At 44.3% G+C, this 25042-nt stretch overlaps 1 protein-coding gene across 1 annotated transcript in view; it reads left to right on the top strand.

Annotated features, from left to right (window-relative positions):
* SLC44A3 (solute carrier family 44 member 3) overlaps positions 1 to 24667 on the top strand; it is a 556605-nt gene extending 531938 nt beyond the window's left edge. The window contains exons 13-15 of the mRNA XM_069231480.1: positions 6713 to 6850; positions 6982 to 7218; positions 24394 to 24667. Coding sequence (XP_069087581.1) covers positions 6713 to 6850; positions 6982 to 7218; positions 24394 to 24498 — 480 coding nt within the window. The 3' untranslated portion in view covers positions 24499 to 24667. The remainder of the gene's footprint in view (positions 1 to 6712; positions 6851 to 6981; positions 7219 to 24393) is intronic.
* The last annotated feature ends 375 nt before the right edge of the window (positions 24668 to 25042 follow it).

Raw genomic sequence — 25042 nt, forward strand, 5'->3', positions numbered from 1 at the left:
CTCTCCACCCAGGCCTAGACCATACAACGTGCTCCCTGTGTACTAACCTGTTGGTCTGGAGGACCGTAGAGTAGCTATCTGTAGCAGTAGAATCTAGTGATTGAACAGATAGAAAATGGCGGTGACGTCCCCGGCGGTGACGTCCGCGGCGGTGCGCATCATCACCGCCGGCGCACCTGTTCATTGGCTCCTGGGACCCATAGGGTCCAATGTTAACCAATGCAGCATTGCGCCACGGTCTACGACCGCCTACCGCGACGGTGTGCAACGCCAGCGCAGTTACCCAACAATCCCATTGTCCCAGTTTAGAGGTGAGCCAGCTGCCAATTCAGGGGCCCACATGGCTTAATTTACCTCTGCGTCACACATAGCTAGGCCTACACTCAACACACATACAGGAAGGGTTTTGTGAGTGGTGTAGTCTTGTGTGTAACTGTGGGTACATACCTGGAGGAATAATGACTGATTCTTCACTGTTGTCCTTCGTAGGCACCGTCAGCTGGGACAGTTGAGAAGATGGCGGAATCCTCCGGTGTACCGACCGCTGGTGGACCTGTTGACAATGGAAGAGCGACATGTCATTGTCACCTACCGGTTTGACTGTGCCACAATCCAGGAACTATGTACCCAGTTGGAGCCAGACCTGATGTCACCAATCTGCCATCCGACTGGAATCCCCCCTGACGTGCAGGTGCTGTCAGTGCTCCATTTCCTTGCAAGTGGGTCTTTTCAGACAACAGTGTCCATGGCATCAGGGATGTCCCAGCCTATGTTTTCCAATGTGTTGTCCAGAGCGCTGTCTGCCCTGCTGAAACACCTAAGGAGATACATCATTTTCCCTGAGGTGGCAGATTTGCCTACAGTGAAAGGTGACTTCTATGCCCTTGGACATATCCCCAACGTCATAGGTGCCATTGATGGGACCCATGTATCTCTGGTCCCCCCCCACAGGAGTGAACAGGTGTACAGGAACAGGAAGAGTTATCATTCAATTAATGTCCAGATGGTATGTTTGGCAGACTAGTACATCTCGCAGGTAAATGCTATGTTCCCTGGCTCAGTGCATGACGCCTACATCCTGCGGAATAGCAGCATCCCTGATATGATGGGTCAACTCCAGAGGCACCGTGTATGGCTATTGGGGGACTCTGGTTACCCCAACCTTTCCTGGCTATTGACCCCAGTGAGGAATCCCTTGACCAGGGCAGAGGAACGCTACAATGAGGCCCATGGGCGGACTAGGAGGGTGATCGAACGCACCTTCGGCCTCCTGAAGGCCATGTTCAGGTGCCTCCATATGACAGGTGGATCCCTATTCTACTCACCAAGGTGTGCGAGATCATCATCGCCTGCTCCATGCTCCATAATTTTTCTTTGCGACACCAGGTGCCTTTTCTGCAGGAGGATGATCCAGATGACGGTGTTGTAGCAGCTGTGGAGCCTGTGGAGCCTGTGGACAGTGATGAGGAGGAAGCTGAGGAAGAAGATAACGACAACAGGGAGTCAGTCATACAGCAATATTTCCAGTGACACACAGGTGAGAACATTTTCATTTTAACATTACATTAACTTTCACACGTCTACCTCTATCCTGTTTGTCAATTTCAATCACTATTTGGTAACTGAGTTGTACCTTTCCATTACGGTTTCACAGGTGTGGTTACCAACATGTCATCTGCTTGCATCCTTCAAGGACTTGTGATGTGTGACATAGGTATGTTAGCCTTACAATGGGAAACGCATTATTACACTGTCATTGATAATACATATTTAGTAAATCACAGACTGACTCAAGATTGTTTTGTGTTTCAAGGGTGTTTATTGAAGTGCTCAGAAATGTGAAGGGGTTGTAAAAAGAGGATGGGTGATGGCGCAGGAATGTCCATGGCAGAGTCCAGTCTATTAGTCTCACAGGTGCACTGCCCATATGGGCATTGGAAGTGGAGCTGGGGCAGTTTAAGTATGGACAGGGTAACAAGGTGGTACAGTGGGAGGACAAACAGTGTGGTCTCATTTCCTGGCGGGGGTCTTGCCATCTTGCTCTGTCCTGTTCCTGGATCTCAGGGACCGCTTGCGTGGTGGTTGTCCGTCTGCAGGGGGTGGGGTGCTGGTGTGTTGGTTCTGTGGCGGGGCGTCCTGTCCACTAGCGCCGGCGGAGGTGGTGGGCAGTTCATCGTCCTGGCTAGTGTCAGGGGCCCCTTGGAGTGCCAAGGTGTCCCTCATGGTCTGCTGTATGTCCTTCAGCACCCCTACGATGGAGCCCAAGGCGGAGCTGATGGTCCTGAGCTCCTCCCTGAACCCCAAATACTGTTCCTCCTGCAGGCGCAGGGTCTTCTGCAACTTGTCCAGGACCATCGCCATCGTCTCCTGGGAGTGGTGGTATGCTCCCATGATGGAGGATAGGGCCTTGTGGAGAGTGGGTTCCCTTGGCCTGTCCGCCCCCTGATGCACAGCAGCCCTCCCAGTTCCCCTGTGTACTTGTGCCTCCGTCCCCTGGACCGTGTGCCCACTACCACTGCCCCCAGGTCCCTGTTGTTGTTGGGTTGGTGGGTTATCCTGGGTTCCCTGTAGTGGTGGACACACCGCTGATTGACCTGTCCCGGGTAGGGAGGTTTGGGCCCGCTGGGTGGGTGCTGTGCTGGTGTTACCAGAGGGTGGAAGGTCAGTGTTGGGCTTTGCATGTGCAAGGGGAACCGACTGTCCTGAGGCCCACGATGGTCCGGGCTGGTCATCAGGATCCAGTAGGGCAGAGCTGCTATCGTCACTGTGGGCCTCTTCTGGGGGTGGAGTGGTGTTGTCTGGACCCTCTGTTGTGGTGACGGTCCTTCGGGTTCCTGCAGGGGCATAAGAGCATGATTATTGCATGTGTGTGTGTAATGGTGTGCAATGGGTGGGTGTTTGTGTACCCCAGTGCAAGCTTTCCTGTGTGTGGGTTTGTGTGATGACGGTTAGGGGGTTGTTCTGGGTATGTGCAGTGACCATGCTTAGTTGTGTCATGCAGGGCTTGGTGTTGGGATGAGTGGTTTGTGTTATTAGTACATTAGTGAGGAGTTGGAGTGATAGGGGAGGGGGTCAGGGTGGGGGTGTGTGAGAGCATGCAGGTAGGGTGGGGGATATGATAGTTAAGATTTGACTTACCAGTGTCCCATCCTCCACCGACTCCTCCGAGGCCCTCTGGATGCATGATGGTCAAGACTTGCTCCTCCCATGTTGTTAGTTGTGGCGGAGGAGGTGGGGGTCCGCCGCCAGTCCGCTGCACTGCGATGTTGTGCCTGGAGACCGTTGAACTCACCTTCCCCCGTAGGTCGTTCCACCTCTTCCTGATGTCCTCCCTATTTCTTGGGTGCTGTCCCACAGCGTTGACCCTGTCCACTATTCTGCGCCATAGCTCCATCTTCCTGACAATTGATGTGTGCTGTACCTGTGAGCCAAATAGCTGTGGCTCTACCCGGATGATTTCCTCCACCATGACCCTGAGCTCCTCCTCGGAGAAGCGGGGGTGTCTTTGGCGTGACATGGGGTGGTGTGTGTGATGTGTGGAGTGGTGTATGTGGTGATGAGTGTGGTGATGTGTAGTGGTGTGTGGTGTTTGCTGCATGGATGTTGTGTGGGTGATGGTGTTGTGTGCCTCTGTGTGATGGGGTTGTCTACTCTGTGCTCTCTCTTTGGCCTTCGTTCGTGATTTTTTGGTCGTAGGGGTTTGTGGGTGATGTGGGTGTGTGTTTTATATAGTATTGGGTGTGTGGGAGTGGTGTGTGTACGTGTATCAGGTGTGTGTATTTCGAAATGTCCAATGTGGCGGTGTTTTGTAGAAGTGTGTGTATTTTGAGCGCGGCAGTGTGTACCGCCAATGGAATACCGCAGTTGAAAGACCGCCGCGTGGATTCGTGGGTCGTAATAGCATGGGCGTGTTTCTGTTGGCGTGGAGGTGGAGGTTTTGTTATCGCCAGTTTATCATTGACCTTTGGTTTGGCGGAGTTGTGTGGGTGTCTGGATTTCGGCGGATTCCGAGCTGTGTGTCATAATAGCTGTGGCGGAATTCCGCAGCCGCAGCGGTGTATTGGCGGTCTTCTGCACGGCGGTAAGCGTCTTTTTCCGCCAATGTTGTAATGACCCCCTAAATGCCTCTCCCCGTTCCATGTCGGTACAGCCATAAAATAGCACTTCTAGACAGTGTGGGCCACAGAATGATAAATTTGTACAACCTCATAGGATATTCTAATCTGTGACTAAACGTGACTGGTTATCCCCTTTAGAAGAAATTATAATCTTGACACTACTAAACTGCAAAACCTCAGATATTTTTTTTAAACAATTGTGTCCTTTTAGGTTAATATTTGAAAAAAAGCTGTGGCCTATTTATCTCACAGACAGCTTTCACCACTACAGCCATTTCAGAACCTTAAGGTCTTTTGTTGCTTATGTGTTGAAGATTCCCTGGGTGTAATGGGCTTGGAGGGGTGGTCGCTCACTCACACTTCTGGCATTGAGAGCATAGAACCATCTCTCTTGGCCTACCATCAAACCGCAGTTCTGGAAACAGCTCAAAACATGGTAGTTCACAGACCTCGGAAGATTATCCTTCTTGCATTGGTAACTTTTTGTCTTAGTGCCAGGATGCCCTCTCTGGGCATCTACACATGCTTTACAAATCATTTCATTCGTTCATACTCTTTCCCAATGAAATGGAAGGAGTATTAGCATCCTGAACTAATGGGCATATTTACAAGGAATTGTCCTTGGGACAGCACTGCAAGCCTGTCTGCTGCGATGCCCCACGTCTATTTGAAAGGGCAGAAATGCACCATATTTACAAGACACAGTGCATTTGTGTTCTTGCACCCTGCACTGGCGCACAAATTGCTGCCTAGCGTGAATGCAGGCACCCATCCACCATGGTGCAAGGGATTCTATGTTGCTGGGAGAATTGTTTTTGTGCAGGAAGGGACACTTTCCTGCACAAAAACAATCCAGAGTGGCATTTTCCTCTTTCTATATATGAAACATAGAAAGAGGACACAACGGGGAGAAATAAAGCTATTTCTCCATGTTGCGCCTGCCCTGGAGATGCTTTCAGTTTTTACGCATTCCCAGGTTTACAGATCCTTGTAAATCTGTGAATGCACCAAAACCCATGGGTATTGCTTGGCAACATCCACTGCAATGCCCATGGTATGCCTTGCTGACGCAGTGTAAGGCAACACAGCAACTTGAACTGCATTGTCTTACACCATATCTACAAGGCCATGAAAAGCCAGGCAAAGTGGCTTTGCGTGACTTGTAGACATGGATCTGCACTATGCGCCTCCAGTGTGTCACAGAAAGTGGCATTCCAATGGGGCACAGGGCTTGTAAATATGCCCCTAACTCCTTCATTTGGAGGTCTGTAAGATACAATTGGAGCCCTTCAGATCTGTTGAGTGCCTTTGTGGCACATACTGTCACCCATAGTATTGAACCTATTTAAATGGTGGGAGACTGAGCCACAGAGTAGTAAATGAGTATTCACTCATTTTCAAATGAAACCTAACTCTATCCTGTGGCCTCCCCTATAGACAGTTCCCATACAGTGAAGATGTGTGTTTACTGGCCAGAGAAAGGCGTGGCTTCTTTCCAGTTTAAACTAAAAACACCAGGATTTTCACTGGTATAGTTCACACACTGAACGTGTTGAATCGGTACTTCCAAAGAACTAGGATAGAGGCAGTTCAATCTTTTCATTTTATTTTGATGCTCGCCTATTGTTGTAAATGTAATTTCATGTTTTTGCGTTTCATTAGAAAAGAGGGTTTTTGTAATTTGGAGGTTTGCACTTGCTGATAAAGGTAGCTGCGATAAAATAAAACAAAGCGTAGGTGCACCCCACGGACTCTAACAACCAGTTGACCTTCCCCCTGCTCAGATGGATCCTTTAAACAGTCCACAGCGCTAGAGCATACACTGAGCATGTTACACCCTAAGCCAGGGGCACTGTGGTTGATGCATTCAATCAGTAAATTGTACTCACATTTCGACAGTATTTACATTCAGGCACTTGCTCAGCATATTTTGGAAATCTGATGACGTGCTTAATAGTTTGTCCTTTCCACGTTACAAGTTTGGCACACGACCAATTCTAAATATTTTCCATCAACGTTAGTCACTGAGAGCCATTCCTCCACACGTTCATCTTGGGTGTCATTAGTCATTAGCACCAACCTGGACGTTCATGCCGTTGAGCTTTAATTATGACTTACACATCCTGGGCTGGATATCCCGATATATTATTTGTAGATCTAGTTAGGAGTCATCACCATAATGATGGATCTTATGTTCCTATCAGCCAGGAGAACTCTCATAGACATGCCTTTGTGTTTTAACCTTTAGTTATCTGCTTAGAGGTGGCTGATATAAGAAATATGGCCTGTGAAAAATATACAGAGAGTTTCTGTTCGTAGCCCTATAATTTGCACCAGAAGGTCTAAGTATCGTACTCAGAATCTTCAAAAGCAAAGAGTCCTGGTGGGCGTGAAAGCAGGTTGCAACAGACGGCTTTGGCATTACAATTGGTCCACAGAGTACACACCTGAGTTCTTTTTCATTAAGTAAACCTGCAAAATGAAAGGCAGTGCTGCTTGTATGAAAACAAGGGGCTGGTTGATATACTACAGATGTGTCTCAAAGAAAATGGAAATGTCATTTTCTAGTAAATTACCTTTCCCTCTTTTTTCAGGACGCATACATTGCAACAGCTATAAATGGAACCAACTTCTGCACCTCAGCAAAGGACGCCTGTAGTATTTTATCAAAGAGTTCCATTAGTGTTGCTTCCCTTAACTGCTTTGGAGACTGCCTAATTTTTCTAGGAAAGGTGAGGACAATATTTTATAATCTGCACGGAGTGATGCATAAAACTGAGCCATGTTTGCAAACGTTTATCTCAATAAACAATATACAACATGCTTAATGTCGTTTTTTAAAGTATTTTCTTTTCTTGGGCAGGTATTTGTCGTATGTTTTACGGTTTTTGGTGGTCTGATGGCATTTAATTATCATCGTGAACTGCACGTCTGGGTCATCCCGCTACTTCTCGTTGCGTTTTTTGCCTACCTGGTAGCACACAGCTTTTTATCCGTGTTTGAAATGGTAGTTGACTCGCTGTTTCTTTGTTACATCATTGATATTGAAACAAATGATGGCTCTACAGAGAAGCCATACTTCATGGATGAAGGATTGATGGTAGGTTCTCAACGTTACCAATTTTCTTGAAATGGGTCGTAACTTGGCATTATTTTTCTCCATCCCTCTAAAGTAGCAATTTACATACAAATGTTTCTATATCATATAGTTCTGAAAATCTTGCTGTGTGCTAATTGCTGGCAAATTATAAGCATGTCGCGCTCATGTATCTCAATTTTTCTTCATGTGGTTACATATTCACAAAAATGTAATTGTTTTACATGTAACATACAGTCTCTCTGACTTGATAAATGTTTATAAATAGGGCTCATTTAGTATAGGCAATTCTTCATAAGTTATACAAGCTATATAAGCTTTAGTCCAGCTAAAGCACAGACTATTTTTAAGGAAAGAACTTCTTTTAAAACCAGATCGATTTAAATATTGAGGCCCTTATTTATGAAAAATGGCGCACAACTGCACTAGTGAAGTTGTGCGACATTTTTTTTTAACGTGAGCTAATGCCATTCCCTAATGCCATCCGTGTGCCATATTTATATAATGACACACAATGGCACTAAATAATGGCTAGCATCTAAAAAAAGATGCTAGCTGGTGACGGATGGCTTTAGCGGAAATAGCGCTAGTGGGTCAAAAATGACGTTAGGCTGAAAAGCTGCAAAATAGCTGCTGCTAGTCAACCTAGCACCATTTTTTGACACACAAGCAGCTAAAAATTACTCCTGTCTAAGTATAGACAGGAGTCATTACCATTATCCCAATGCCCACCACAGAGGACCAGTGTCCCCAGGGCAAGCCCAACATACCCAGTCTCAGCCAGGGGGCCCCATGTAAGGGGCCCCAAGTGGCACACCGTACACACACACTTACCTGCATCTTACCTGGAATGGGCTCCTTCCTCCTGTCGTGTCCCTGTGGTGTGGGTGGTGGTGATTCTGGGTGTTGGGGTGGGCATCTTTGTGCCCATTCTATGGTGTTTTCCCATGGAAACAGGCCTACCAGCACATAAACGCCTGGTCTGACCAGGAATTAAATAATTATGCTAATCGGGCTTAGCGCCATTATTTAGGCCCACCTCCTCATTGCGTGTCATTTCTGCGTCGGGTGTTAAATATGGCGCTGGGGGGGCTAGCATCATTTTTAGGAAGGGAACGCCTACTTTGCATCTCATTGACACAAGGTGGGTTGGTGCTTCCTTGAAATTGCTAGTCTAGCGTCAACATATAAATATGGAGTCAAATTTAAAAAAATGTCGCTAAGGCATTGCTAACTGTCCATATATAAGGTTTAAAAACAAAAATCGGAATTACATCAAGATTCTAACAACCGCATTGCAAAGACTCCTTTGTGAAGTCATCCAACTGTATCGCTTTTCTGGAAAAGAGATTTGCTGAATAGCTATCAGTGTCTTCTTCAACAAGAGGCTATCAAAACTCCTTCAGATTCTGGACACTTAGGCCCATATTTATACTTTTTGACGCACAACTGCGCCAACGCAGTTGTGCGTCAAAAATTTTAACGCCGGCTAACGCCATTCCAAAGCGCCATGCGGGCGCCCTATTTATTGGATGACGTTAGCCGGCGCTGCGGACTGGTGTGCGTCAAAAAAAATGACTCACACCAGGCAGCGCCGGCGTAGGGGAAAATGGAGCTTGGGCGTAAAAAAATGGGGCAAGTCAGGTCGGAGGCAAAATTTTGGCCTCAACCCGATTGGCGCCATTTTTTTTTACGCCCAACCCCCATTGAAATGACTCCTGTCTTAGCAAAGACAGGAGTCATGCCCCCTTGCCCAATGGCCATGCCCAGGGTAAGTGTGTCCCCTGGGCATGGTCATTGGGCATAGTGGCATGTAGGGGGGCACAAATCAGGCCCCTATGTAAATATACTTACCTGAACTTACCTTAACTTCCCTGGGATGGGTCGCTCCATCCTTTGGTGTCCTCCTGGGGTGGGCAAGGGTGGCAGGGGGTGTTCCTGGGGGCATGGGAGGGCACCTCTGGGCTCCTTCTGAGCCCACAGGTCCCTTAACGCCTGCCCTGACCCAGGCGTTAAAAAACGGCGCCCATCAGGCTGGGCGCCGTTTTTTAAGGCCTGCCCCCTCCTGTGCGTCAAAATTACGTCACAGTATAAATATGGGGCACAGGCCTTAAAGTCATTTTTTAGAAGGGAACGCCTACCTTGCATATAATTAACGCAAGGCTGGTTCACCCTTCTAAAAAATGGCGCACATGGTGGAACTTTGACGCCTGCTGCGTCGGACGTCAAAGTATAAATATGGGGCAGTGTTTGCGCCGAATGTGCGTCAAAAATTTTGACGCACATTCGGCGCAAACAGAGTATAAATATGCCCCTTAAAGACTAATTACTAGGGAAATCTTAAAGGAAATGTGTTTGCTGCACCTAGTAAAAACCAATACCCCGTAAATTGGTATTTACCAGGTGTGGAAAACACCTCATATTCTGAGTTTTCTTTTGGAATATGTCCAATCTTTTAGTTTTTTGACACCGAATTCCGCATGGATCAGTATTCACCCCACATTTGACTGTAGTACAGTTTGATTGATTGAACAAGTGGAAATTTATTAGGGGAACATTTCTGGATGATTACTCAGAATTCGATCCCTGAACCAATTCATGTTTGACCGCAGGTCAGAATTTACTCTCGTCCACCAACACTGCGTATTCAGTGCCATATTGTATTGCTTAGAGGGTGTTGAGCTGCCAAGAGAGTCTAGATTTCATGGGCTGTTTGAGGTGATAAGTGTTGGCAGTGCCACATAACTTACCAAATATTCTATGGTAGTGCAATTGTTGGCTCAAGAACAGACCAATGTGTGCAATCTTCAAACCAGAAAAAGATTACTGGACTTAAAACTAGATACATGATGACAGATACTGCAGAAAACACAGTACTGAAATATGGCTACTCTAACGGTTATGACATCACAAGAATTACTGATGATAACATAACATTTTTTTTAAAAAGACTCCAAGCAGGAATGAGTCAAATAATCAGTGTGCTTGTGTATATTGTCTACCAAGGCCAACTAAGATTTATGCGGACTTAGTGCAGGCCCCATTCTCTATTTTTTATTATAATTACCTCTCCTTTTTATTTTTTTCTATTTAAAGCTTTAGGCAGGTAGTGAGGTGACTTGCATGTATATAAGAATATTTGTTTTTAAACCTGGGATCAAGCATGCATGCCCACCTGTCCATTAGTAGCCTTGCTCCCATGCACCCGTTTGTCCTGAGTTGCTCTTTCTCCGCTGCTGCTAAGATCCAGTGTTGCATCTGTAATTAAACCATTACTGCTTCAGTTCTTGACACTTCAGGACTTTTCGGGTTATACACAGTGAATTGTTGACTCCTGTTCCAAACACGGGTTGCTTGTGTTAAGTGCTGGCAGTCCAGCAAACACTGGTTGCTGTCTGTAATGAAAGCTGGGTGCATGTCCTCTGACCACATTTTCTCAGGAGGCAGTTATTATTCAATAACATTTCGGAATCAGTAAGTGATTTAATAACTGGTGAGTCGATGTGTTTGGTGAAGACAAACAATACAAGGGTAGTTCCTCAATATTGTGTCCTTCTGGCCCTTGCTCAGGTGTGCATTTGTAAATATGTCTGAGTAGTCCCCTTGAGATTGGAACTCATAACAACAAACTGTTCCTTTTGGATGGCTCGTTTATGTAAGGTTGCTTACGGAAAACTCCCTGTCTTGACAGAAAGAAAGACTGAATGTAAGTCACCCTCCACCTTCTTGTAAACGTGAAAAGTGTACATATGTACACTGAGTGCACCTGGTGCCAGTCAGTCATGTGCATCCAATTGACAAAGGAACAGTGCCGTGTTCAGTGTAATAGGCAAACTCAGCATTTTAGAAAATGTGCTCGAGACAGCAAAGCACAGGAACATGAAGTGCATGCCACACGTCTCTTTGTGCTTTATTACAGGTGCCATCCCTGGCCTATCGAGAGGGCTCTCAGTTCATTCATCATGGTGGTTGCAGTCACAAAGACCACCCCCTAGATCAAAACTTCAACCGATGGCTGCTGTGTGCACTGGTTGAACTGTCACATTGACAGTGTTTCTGCAGAGGCACCCTTGTCTTCTGAAGTGATGGAGGTTGTGCCGACTGTGAAATCCCCACCTGTAGAAAGTGCATGGGATTGGAATGTCTTACCTTCAGTTTGTGCCCTGGTAGGGTATTGGAAGTAGGGTGAAAGGCATGCAATTTTCAGTTCCCCTTTGTATGGATCTGCTTTATTCTTCTTAATGCACGTTTTTTGGGACCGGGCATCAAATCACCAGCCAATGAAGAGTGGATATGATTGCACAGTGGTGGAATGATGGCTGGAACCAGAATTTGCATTATGGCTGTCTAAGAGAGATTACATTATTCTAAACAGAGCTTTGTTTAATGTAATGTTTATTTAGTAAAGGTAATCAGAGGCAAATTGTCTAACCATAACGTCACTTTAACCTTGGTTTTTTTGAGTGAATTTCTGTGGGGTGGGGTATTGTAACATAAGTTAAGGCCTCAGTACCTAACCTAACTATAACATCACATTAACCTTTGTCTTCTTCATTGAAAAAATAATTTTGCCCCCGTTTGATGAATCGGCATGAAACTTTCGAGACCTATAGCTTTTTCTACATTAGTGGAGTATGGAAAGTTTTGCGGTGATTGATGAAGGGTATACAAGTCAAAGGGGGGGGGTCCCAAAACACATTTTTTCACCAACACAATTTCCATAGACTTTAGTATCTTGCGTAGCACGAAAACAGCTGAACAGATATACATGAATTTTGGCAGGTCTAAACATGGTTTGCAGATGATCCTTTTAGGTACTACAGGTATGAAGGGTAAGTATTTTTAAATTACAAGGCCATTTAACTTAGTGATATCTGTCACTGTAGTTTCATCAAATGTTAGGGTATTTCACTGAAGTACTGTGGTACATAACAACGACAAGGCATTATGTGATTGGCTAATGACTGCCTTTACAAAAGTTAAAGGCAGCCATGTTGTTTTTAGGTGTACTTTGGCTGTGTTCTGCATTACGCCCATAGATTTCGGTAAGTATTAGGTCTGATATTGTTCCCTACCTATTACCACTTATTAAGGTGATAATAGGTAGGGAAAGTTAATTACAAGTTTCTGTATATTTAAAAAAAAGTACGGAGTACCGCAAGTACTTAAAATACTTTTTTTTTTAAATCACTGTACTACCCTATATTTTACAAATATAGTGCACTACAGTGTATTTTCTTTTTTTTAACATATTTGAATCTTTTTTTAAAAAGTCTATGAAACAAACAAATGCACTATACTCCCTAAATTGCTGTAAAAATATATAGAAAATAATAAATACATTTCTCTTCCTATTACCACTTTAATAAGTGGTAATGGATAGGAAATAACTGTAAAAACTACCACTTATATATAAGAGCCTAACCTAGAATACAGCGAAAAGCAGAATGCAGCCAAACTCCTGAAAACGACATGGCTGCCTTTTACCCTTGTTAAAAACAGCTATTAGCCAATCACATACTTCCTTATCATGTCCATGTACCCAGTATACCCTGAAATTACATCAGTATAACATGGCACTATATGTAACTATGTATTTTAAAACTTAGAACTTTATCACTATTTACCCTATTCACACATACTACCAAATATTACCATGTACTATTTTCCTGCCACATTACATCTACATCCATACACATATTTTCACACTGCATCTGTTTCAATTACCTCCCTCCACTTTAAACAACTCCACTAAATGCTGTTACACTCTGCCCCACTCCACTCTATGTCATTCCATTCTACGTCACTCCATTTTATGACACTCCAGTGTACTCCGCTCCACTGTACGCCCTTTCTCTCTACAGTCCTCCACTGTATGCAGCTCCACTCTACGACGCTACACTCTATTTTACTCTATGGCACTCAAGTCTACACCACTTCAGGGTACCCCACTGCAAACTATTTCACTGTATGTCACACCGCTATACACCACTCCACTATACACTACTCTAATCTTTGACAATTCGCTGTACGCTATTACGCTGTACATAACTCCACTGTACATCATTCCATCATTTCACTGTACACTACTCCACTCTACCCTACTATATGCTATGTTCTTCCACTGTACGACACTCCACTCTGCACCACTCTACTCTATGCTGTTTTACTATATGCCACTCCATTCTATGTCACTCCACTGTACGCCAGTAACACTCAACCTTATTCCACTCCACTGTTAGGCCACTACTTTCCACACCACTACACTCTTTGCCACTACACTCTACCCCACCACACTCTGCCCCACTATACTCTGTGCTATATGCAACTCCATTCTACAATGCTACACTCTATTGTACTCAATGCCACTCCAGTCTACACCACTTCAGGGTACACCACTGCTAACTATTCCGCTGTACAACACCCCACTCTATGCCACTCCACAACATGCTATTACACTTTACGCCACTTTAGTCTACCCCACACCACTCTATGGTATTCCACTGAACACCACTCCACTCTAGGCTACTTCACTGTATGCCACTTCACTCTACTCTATTCCACTCTATGCCACTCAACTCTACCCCACTCTACTGTACGCCATGCCACTCTATGCCACTCCACTCTGCTACTCCAATTGCTGCCACTCTACTCTACCCCCTCCACTCTTCACTATTCCACTTGCTACTCCACTGTATGCTTTTCCACTGCATTCAGTTTAACTCTCGCCACTCCACTCTATGGTTTTTTACTTTATGCCACTCCTCTCTACACCATTCCACTCTTCCCCACTCCACTGTATATCACGCCACTGTACACCACTACACTGTACTCTATTCTATTCTACACAACCCACTCCACTCTGTGCTGTTCTGATGTATGCCACTATATTGTACCTCAGTCTGCTGCATGTCACTCCACTCTGTGCCACTGCACTCTACCCTACTCCACTGTACACTATTACACATTGCCACACTACACTCTTCCCTGCTCCACTCTATGCTATTCCATTCTATGCCAGCCAGCCCACGTTATGCTACTCCACTGAAACCCCACTCCACTCTATGCCACTCTACTATCCACTATTCCACTATACACAACTGCATTCTACAGCACTCTTGTGCATACTACTCCATTGTACACCGCTTCATTCTACACTACTCCACTCTATGCTATTTCAGTGCACGTTACTATACTGTACGCTATTCCGCTGTATGCCACTCCATTCTACACCAGGGCAGTGAACGCACTCCACTATACACCACTCTATGACACTGTTTTCTAAGCTATTCTACTGTATGCCACTCCACTGTGCTCCACTCAGACAACACTACTCAACTCAACAGCAGCCTGTCCCTCCACTGTACCATACTATACTCCACTGTATAGCACTACACTGTGCAACAATGTACTCCTGTCAACACCACAGTACATCATTCTACTTTACACTATAGCACTTCACGACACTCTACAACACTCTACACAACTCCCTCCATGCTGCTCCACCACAGCTAATATAATCTATTCTATGAGACACTATTCCACTGTACTCCACTACTGCACTCAATGCAACTTCACTGTATGCTGCTCTAAGCCACTCAACTGTATGCCAGTCTACCCCACTGGACTCTACCATACTGTACTACACTCTACTCTGCTCCCTGCCACTCCACTGTACAATTTAATACAATCTGTGACACCCTACTGCACTCTACGACACTTTCTGACACTCTATAACCCACCAGTCCACTCCACTACCACACATCACTCCACTCTACAACACCCTTTTCCACTGTATCCTACTCCACTCCACTTCACACTGTGCTGTGCCACTCCACTGTACTGTATTCCACTGAACAACACTTTACCCTAGTCTATGATAATACCATCTTTCTTTGCATGAAAATAAACGTTCGAAATTCACAGAAAAAACAAAGGTTAAAGTGACGTTATAGTTTGGTGAAAATGTCAGTTTAAACACAACGTTTTAAACTTAAAAAACACTGAAATTCAACAGTCATAGTTATTTCAATTAATTATAATCTGTGCCCTCACCACGCACTGCTTATGATCTGACATATAACATATCATATGTTCTGTGACATCATTGATAACATCACTGATGACAACTGAACTCACATCTTTGAGGACTACATGGTTGCAAGTTTTAGTTACTTGAAATAATTAACTGTTGAATTGCAGGGTTTATGTAGTATTGTAGCCTGCTTCCAAGGGCTATGCCGGTTATTAAAGGACCTGAACCCGAGATATTTTGACGGATGAAAACCTTTAACAACAAGTGCAGCTGGAGGCAGAAGAGCTATAAGGCTGTTAAAACATTTCACTCACTAAGGGTAGAATGTTCTAAATTGAAAAGGGAGAAACAGCAGGACAAACATAAGAATGTTAGAGCAAAAGACTTATACTGGCCATCATAAGCACTGAGCCACTCCATTGTATCCGGTGAAGCTCTCAAAATTCCAGTGTTCTAATTTAGTTAAAGCATTGTGTTTAAACATTTTCATCTAACTATAACACCACCTTAATTTTTGTTTTGTTTTTTAGTGAATGTATATAGTACTATACAAAGGCATTTAAACATTTTAAGCAAACACATTATATATGGTAAGTCAGCACCGATTTAGAAAGTACAGGTCTTATTTAAAATGATAGATGCTATTCCTTTGTTAATTTTAGGGATATGAATAACTGGTCATGATGTTTACCTTAATGATTAGCAAGGGCTGTAGAAGGGTTCCAAGAGAGGAAACCAATCAGAGCAGTATATATTTTTACATGGAATGTTAGGATAAAAAAAAAAATTAAAACAAAATCAATGTTGCTTATTTTAGTGGTATTTATTATTGTATTTAAAATATATGTAATGAACTCTACTACAAATGCAATCAACACACAGGTTATAATCCAATGTGACAACAGCGGTGTCTGCATATTTTGATATGTCAGTTGGTAGATGCTTTTTTTTTATCAAGCTCATGTAGATCCTGATGGGTTACCAGAGGCCTGTTTAAGGATCTCATATATTAAGTGGGTCCATTTGGTACCTGTGAAGCCCACATCATAACCACCAAAGAAATTATAAGGCAAGGGAAGGTTATGACTTTACATACACAGGTTCTCAAGATTCCCAGGTCAATGCATGAGTAGCTCATTTAGTCATATTTTTTCTTTGTATTCTGAGATTTGTAGTCCTGACTTTACTGTGGGATAAATTGGACAACATTCACAATATGGAGATAACAAACCTCAAATTGAAAAGTACTTACTCATACACCCGGGGAACTTTAGACCTTTGTGCAGAGGCTGTTTAGAAACAATGCAGGTGTTGGTAATCCATTACATTGCACATAAGGGGATAATGTTTTCATTCTTTCTCACTACAAGATCTTTGAATCTACTTGCATTAAAGTGCCACTCATACATTTGAGAATTGTCACATTGTCGTGATTAGACTAACACAAATTGTTTTTTACCACATCACTACGTGCCCTAATTGTCATTAACATTTAAGCATCACATTCATTTATCAGCCTGGTCAGTGCCAGTCACTCAAAATTTAAAGTATCCCTGTGCTGACTCTCTCCTAACATTTACCTGCTGTCTGGGATCAAGGAAATGTGGTTGCCATGTTAATGAGTTGAACTCCACCACAAAAAGCAAAGAGTCACGAGAAGCTGCACAACTGGTCTAAGAACAAAGAGGCAGTAGGTGCAGGCTGAGCAGGAAAGGTTCACAGGTGTACCATGGTAGGAATCTAGGACAAAACATTTAGTGTGTGTACTACTGCTGCCACAGACTGGGACCAGGAGTAGGTGACTTCCGTTTTTAGGTATGACTCAGTGCTGTCAGGCAGTGTGAGGAAAAAGCAGGTCGTCAAAGAGAAAAGGGAGCTGACTACATCCCCATAATGGGAAAAGACGAACAATAACCTTAGGCACAGGATGGATATCAGTACCTACACCCTTGACCAATGTTCCTGCCATGTGTGAAGGCCTTCACCACACCAAAACAGCTTAACAGAGTGGGAGCAGTAAGGCACAGTTACGGATTGTGGATGCTAAAACCATTCCACAGGACTCGCAGGCAGTTCATTGGGGAGGTAAACAGTACTACTGGAGAAGTTGCCTGCCTTTACCTGATGTCCTGTGAAGCACCTGTAGCACTAGCAGAAAATGCCCTGAGTATAAGACTCACTCCCCTTCTCATAGATCTATCCCTCCACTAACTGAACCAGTGCATGCAGACACTCCCTTCTGCCCTTTACTACCTCTCCTTTCATTTAAGGCCAGTGTTAGCACCAATGCTCTTTATATCCTGTGAGGAAAGCAGCTTATTAAATGGTGTGGTTGTGAGACCACATCATGTAATAAACTCACTACCTGTACTCGGTCCAGGACGATTCATTTGAAATGTTTTTGCTCGACCTTGGGTAGCTGTGGCTCAGAGCAGTCAAGCTTTATCAAAGGAATACGTGTAAAGAGTTAGGAAGTACCAAAACAGTTGAATAAGATACAATGAAAATACAATGCCAATTTATAAAAATGGGTTATATTTTTATCTTTAAATGGTCCCCTCAACAACAAAAATCCACAGCAGAGTTAAGGAGATATGAATTTGTTAATGGAAGTTGCAAACTACTACTCCAGCCTGCTTTTGGCAACCAACTCAACCAATTTAACAGTTTCCTTACAGTCAAAGCAGTGTCCAGCCCACTTCCAGATTCTATTGGTGAACCGCCATAGACTATAATGGAGTGGTCCTGATGCAAGGGATCCAGGATGCTGTTCCCGTGACAAGGATCTTCCTGGCCTACTCTTCGGTCCACGATCATTGTGGTGTGAAATTGGCAACCGAGGTTGATGTCCCTCAAAGTCAGATTGAAGCCCAGCCACAAACCAGCTGCCACTAATCTACTGGTTTTCCGTTAGAGTGAAACCAGTGGTCCCCTTTAAACTGGTAGTAACTCCTTTACTGGCTGACCAAACCGCACTCTTACAACTCTCCAGGAGTTCTAGGGAGGTCGAGGAGACTCAGTGAAACTTTTGAAGATAAGGACTCCGTCTCTCAGGCTGCACTTCGGTGTGAGGCATTCTTGACTACAAGTTCACCATACCAACTCACAAAGGCAGGCACCTTCAGCTTTTGTGGCCCTGTAGCAGTAACATGAAGTCAGCACCTGCCTCTTGGAGTCACTTCTTTCTGAGGGTTGGAATCACTTTTGCTCGAGCAGTGCAGCACAAGCATACTCCTCCCTTTGTTAGCCCATGGAGCAGCATATGCAGCCTGGTCTTAGGGAAGACTCTATTTACCAAGTCCAGGGAACAGCAGGGCCATCCTTCTTTGGTCCACTCTTCAGTACAGACATGATCTGATGTCTGGGTGCCACTTTTATGCCCAGTTTGTGCCTTCAGCTGGTGTGGCAAATACTAGCCAATGGGCTACCAGGCCCCTTCCTTATAGTGATTACTTCCTGTGAAGTGTGGCATCTGGCTAGCCCACAATGCACCATTCTGCCTACTTCTTGATGTAGAACTCCTTTCTTGGTGTGTGAGCTCCCTATCCCATCCCAGAGGTGTGCCTGCTTAGGGGCTACATGCCCATGGGAAAAAAATGGGTTGGCAGCATCTCTCCCTCATCCCAGATGCCGGCCTGATTGCAAGAAACAAATGAGCAGCCCCTCTTGTGTGTTCACCATTTGCCCATCAAATGTGGCTTACCATTTGGGCTCGCCTTTAGGGCTCACAGCCTGTCTGGCCTTCCTGCCAGGGGAGGTCACACCTCTTCCCACAACAAACCCATTGTGTTCCTTCCCTAGAGCTGTTTACACCTTCCCCCAGGAGAGTAGAAGGCTGTCTGGTGGGCAGCAACTGTAAACCGTCACTGGAAAACTTGTGGCAACTTTCTAAAGGTGCCATTTGTGCAAACGTTACATTAAATTCGACTGGAGCAACAAGTAAGGTTTTAATGCAACGATTGTTTTGATACCTGAGGCGCCAACTTTAGTATTCCTATTCACAAGTTAGCACTGCTGAGTTGTCACGATGTAACCCTGTACTCACCAGGGGGCTACTAGCCTTTCTACCACAAAAATGACAATTTGGATTTTTTACTGTCAGGACATGTAAAAAAACATGTCCCTCTTTTTAACGTACAGCACCCTGCAGTAGGGCACAGTAGGGCTAACTTAGGGGTGACTTACATATATGAAAAAGGGAGGCTTGGGCTTTGCTTTTACTTTAAATGGCAAAGTCGAGTGAGTAGTGTAAAAACTGTTCTACCTGTCTGGAGTGGTAGGCTGGGAGGCATACGTTTGCGTTGTTACACTTGTGGTACCATAATTGATGCTGCATTCCATGAGGGACACTTTAACTTAAAGACCCTGGGTACCCGTTGCCCCATATACTCTGGACTTATAAGAAAGCTAACAAGACAATGTGGGTAAGCCAATCAGACATACATGTTTGAACGTGCACTGAGTCCTGTCAATCAGGCTTTGGTGCTAGTGCCCTCACCCTTAAGAGTCGAAAATCCAACAGCATCAGTCCAAAACGTTCGGGTGATTATGGAAAAAGAGGCATTTCCTTACAGGCCCCATCACCAGAATTCCATCCCTCTCTTGTCCATACCCTCCACCAGACGATTTCTCTTCCAGAAACCCAGAGCTCTGCTTCCCTTAATCCATGGTGCCCACACTATACCCTTCAAGCCTTCTGTTAGCCCTCTCACCATTGGGCCCTCAGTCAACACTCATTACTCCTTAAGGACCCGTCATTGGCACTCTCTCTGAGTGCAAGTACTCAGTCTTTTTGGGCCCTCTGTTAGCCTCCACTAGGGCCTTTGGCTTGCCTCGTGTTCTCTCTAGACATTGTGGCTCCTGCTAGCTCTCATGCTGCACAGGTCCCCATGTCACCACATACTCTTTCCCTAAAAGCCCAATGTCAGTCCTCCATCCAGCTAGTCCCCCAGTGCTATTGCTTCCAATCATGCACTCTGATTCAAATCCCCTCATCCTTTTAAGCTGTCTGCATTAATTTCCTCCAGCTCTACTACCAGTACTCGCTCTTTCTCTCTTCAGGTCCCAGTTCACCGGGACACTCTTCTGAGTAGCTGTGCACTCTATAAATCTCCCTCATTCATTCATCTCCAGGACTTTTTATACCTCCCAAAGTAATTCCGTTCACAACTTTTACCAGTATCTCCTCCCTTTATGCCCTCTGTCAGCACTCCCTCCTGGCCAGCATTCCATCTTTTTTCCAAATCCTCTGCCTCAAGAAACAAGGAGAAGTAACACACAAGCAGTTGGAAAACTTGGCAGGTGTTTTTTTGTTTAATTTACCTTGCGAATGCTCCTTACTCACTGCTGCACACACATTATTTTCTGCTTTATACTTGACACTGCTGTGACTTGCAGAAGCTTAGAGAGTGTCCCCTCTGTGACCTTATGTTCCCTGCTGCACGGCTTCTGCTCTGGTTTGCCTCACCTGCAGATAGAGCAAACTGCAAATGGGCATACTCTGAATCTCCTCTACTCGTCGTGCTGGGCAGCCTCAGTGGTGGTATTGCTCTTGTGTGCATGAAGAGGCAGGGCCATGGAGAATGCCTACCTAAAACCAGACTCTCTGCACCAGCATTGTCTTTTTGGCTCTGGGAGCCTGGTGGCAGCAAAGGCATGGGGGAGGGTGTGCAATAGCCAAAGCCGTCCACACAGACAAAGAGAATTTTGGGAACCAAGGGCCTCATTTACAAGGCCCGTGCGGCACACTGCACCACCAGATCATAATTTATTTATTTATGCGCTCCGGTGGCGCAGTGTGCCGGCCCATTCTTACAAGGCCACGCATGGCTTTTCACAGCCTTATAAATTTGGCCCCCTTCATGCATAACTTTGCCTGAAAGGGGCATTCCATGGGTGTTGCTGTGAGCGTTCCCTCGTAACACCCATGGAACCTGACTGAATCTGACTCATTCCCAGATTTACAAGGCTGGGAGTGCATCAGATTCCTACGCCATGTGGCGAAATATTATTAATTCTCCCAGTTTTTTCCTCTTTCTATGTGTTCTGTATTCTTCAGCACACATAGAAAGAGGAAGCACCATTAATGATTGTTTATGTACAGGATGATGTCCCTTCCTGCACATAAACAATCATCCCAGCAATGCGGGCACCCTTGCAACATGGTGCAAGAGTGCCTGCATTGGTCTTAGGCAGCAGTTTGTGCCCCAGCGCTGAGGAAAGTACAGGGATGCATCTTATTTCTGTAAATACGATGCATCCTACACATTCAAAATGATGCGGCGCTGTAAGCTGGCTTGTATCACCGTGCTGCGTCATTTCCGCGCAAATGAGGCCCTAATTTTCCAGAATTCCAGGTTGGCCTCTGCGCAGTGTGTGTGCAGCAGCATTTAAATGCTGTGAGTGTAGAGGGCTGGCACTTCTTTTACTTTCACAGTGGTTACTGCTCACTGTAAAACAGTGATTTAAATGGGCAGGTACAGTCGGGTACTGACTACCTGCACTTATTCAATTTGAAAGGGCAAGTACCTGCGCCTTCCAGCTCTGCTGTAGTACTTTTATGAGATAGTACAGGAAAAGACGTTTTAAGGTATGGGCAAAGTGGGCCGTGGCCCAGGACCCCAGCCTTTCAGGGGGCCCCCTGATAGAGCCAGCTAATGGGTGATATATGAGTATATTACAGAAATTTTGCAGAGAAATGTGTTAATGTTTCATGCATCATCAATAAAAAAGTTCTTTTAGATCAAAGCAGGACTTCACATATCAGAAATGGGAGGGTGCCACTGAGATTATTTGCAGTAATATTACTGAGCAGCTGCTGTATTACAATTTTGAAAACACAGAAAACACACATCACTAACCCTGAATATTAGATGTAATCATATGTTCAGAATTTGGACCAGTGTGCCTGTGCACTGTCAGTGACCTGTCCAAAGAGGGCATGAAAGAGCTGCTGAAATTGGATCGTAAATTCAAAGTTGTTCCAAAAGTTGGTCCTCAAGTACGTTTGGCACAGGGGCCCCAAAATCCTTACAATGTCCCAGAGTGCAAGCATGCTTCAGTAGCAATTAGGTACTCTGAATAGAGATTACCAGCATTTCTGTATTTCCATTTAAAGTACTGCTGTAAAAGGTACACCGCTCCTGTGTTTGCAACCCAGCACCCACTTCCTTTCTCAGGCAGCATACCGATGTCTGTTTTAGCTGATGTAAATTAGGTTCCTGCATGTATTTCAGTTTTGCACAGGAGCGTGGCTGCCATTGGTGCAGCAGCTGCACTGCACTTGGGCCCAGAGCTCTGATTTTCCCAGTGAGCCCTGATATTTGTTGTATGTTACGTGCAATAATAGTGAAATGCGCCATTTCCCTTGCTTGCACTAGGACCTGTGGCATCAATCTACTGTACTGGTTTTGCAACGTGGATTACAGAGGTCAGTATAGGTTAACCCTTGCTTTAAGACATGCACCACTCTCATGGTTTGGTTCCCGTTGCCCTCTTCTTGCGGAAAGATCATTTTTTGCTATTTTTAGGTCAAGCACACAAGGCGCTTTGACCTGCTGTAAGTATTCAGGGTTTTAACCACGCACATGTCATGCCCATCACTTTCACACATTTGTGGGCTTGCCTTTCAAAAATCACTTGATGTCATTGGTAAGTACTTCACGTTTGTCCCGCCTTGAGGCTGTTTTTGTCATGCCTTGTAGACTGTCCCATTTACATGGATTATTGCACGATTGCCGATATACTTAAGCATGGGCAAACTATTTCTTATGTCCTTCCCTTCGTGCTGCATGGTGGCCATGGCGCTCACAGCACAAACAGGCACAACAGCGTGAACTCGATCGGTGGTATTTAAGCGCTGGTCACATTGTTCACAGTTACCGAATCAGAGTAATTTCTTGTGGCTCTCCCCTTAAAAGTCTTAAAATTGGTGAATGGTTTACGTAAAACAGAAATCCTCAAACCGAAAGCGGCTCTCCCAGCACAGCGGGAGAGACGATATTACAATATTCAATTCACTCAGGAAAACTCGCCCCATAATGCTTTGAAGGGCATTACTTTTACAAAACATTTTTGCTCATAACTCAGCCTCTGCTGGTCCTAGGAGAATGGGCCCATCTTGAAAATACTCTTGTCCACATAATCTCTGGGTCCCCACACAAGGTTAGTGGGTACCCCAAAATAATAGCCCCTCCCACATTCAGTGTCTTTTAAGCTTTCTTATGGCTACAACTTTTGTTTTACAGCTGGGAGAAGTTTTGTTTTTAAGGCCTTGTTTGTAATAGCATTGTAGTAGGCCTACTAGCCCTAGAAATGCCCTCTAGGGGCTACGTATATGGTTGCAGTGCATTACCTTCTTCCGTTTGTGTTTTTTATGCGGTTATCCTCTATAGGGGCTAACAATATGGTTACATGACCATGTTTCTTACAAATTATATTTTTTCTATGGTGCCCTCTAGGGTCTGGTTTTAGCATTACAGTCTAATGCTAAAAGTTTATTTCTTATAAAGTTTTATATGATAATTGTATATGTTTTAATAATTTCTCCTTATGACAGTTATGACCATAAATTAGGCCAACTAACATCCTTATTACACCATAACTGTTTGAACACTCTTGATATGTTTAGGTTGACCCTTCTAATTTATTTCTCCTCTGTGGCTACCTTGTGTTTTTTTGGGGGGAATTGTGTTAGCCAGCCATCAACTCTGATGGTAGGGTGGTGAAAGTGGTATTTATTGGAATTAGCATGGCAGATTTAAATTAGGATGCTAAATGGCAACATTTTCTTTTTTTGCTGCAGATAGAGGAAGAAGGTAAATGGAAGCACTTAAATTATATGCAGAACCACCGGAATTATATGTCAGGAAAAGATGAAATTATAACGCAGGGTTGACCAATTTATGTGGCAAGAAAAGTCCAGTTATGAATTTACAATGCCAATAGCTCTAACTCAAATAAATGCAAGACCTATTGCATTGCAAATGCTTGTTCTGTTTCTATCCCTGCCCAAATGCAGTTTAATGAATGCCTTTCTCCTAACGACCTTGGCTGTAAATGTAATTCTTGTTATAAGTAAACAATAAAGTGACATATTCCTGATAAATGCTCTTTATTATTTAATGAAAGTTTCTGTTTTGCAGACGTTGGTCCACCAAAGCAGTAAAAGAGCCAAGAAAATGCAAAATGAAAACAAATCCCCGAATCACGCAGACATTACAGAAATGCAGCCGATGAAAGCAGAATGACCACCTACTGCTAGCACATTTTTTTTATCACAGCGATCCTTAAGTGTACACAAAGATTGTGTGTTAAATATATTTTTGTAGTTTTTAAAATATTTCTATTTGTTAAGATGTTAAACTACACCTTTTGTGTTTACACTGCTAATAAATGACACTGCCGCGTTGATTTTAATCATGTAGCTTTGATTTTATTTAATCTTAATGTGCTTGAGACCAATGGTAAAAACTAATACTTGGTTTCCGATAAAATTAATGGAAAAATATATACCACAAGCTGTACATCATAAGTTCTCTCTATACCTCCCGACCTTGAGTGGTTATTTGAATGCAAGTTCCACGGTTGGTTCATCCTTTGCTGTTCTAAGTAATTGAGCAGCAACTGACCTATTCTCCCAGAATGTGTTGGTAAGTCTGGGAAGGTTACTTTTTAACCATACTATGTTCAAGCAGTTTCCAAAATAGTATGAAATCTTTGGTGTGTAGAAAACTTTGTATTGCATGTTTTTAAATGCTGTTGTTTCCTTTTAAGCACATTGTTAACGTCTAG

The sequence above is a fragment of the Pleurodeles waltl genome, chromosome 4_2 (assembly GCF_031143425.1).
Source record: "Pleurodeles waltl isolate 20211129_DDA chromosome 4_2, aPleWal1.hap1.20221129, whole genome shotgun sequence".
NCBI lineage: Eukaryota > Metazoa > Chordata > Amphibia > Caudata > Salamandridae > Pleurodeles > Pleurodeles waltl.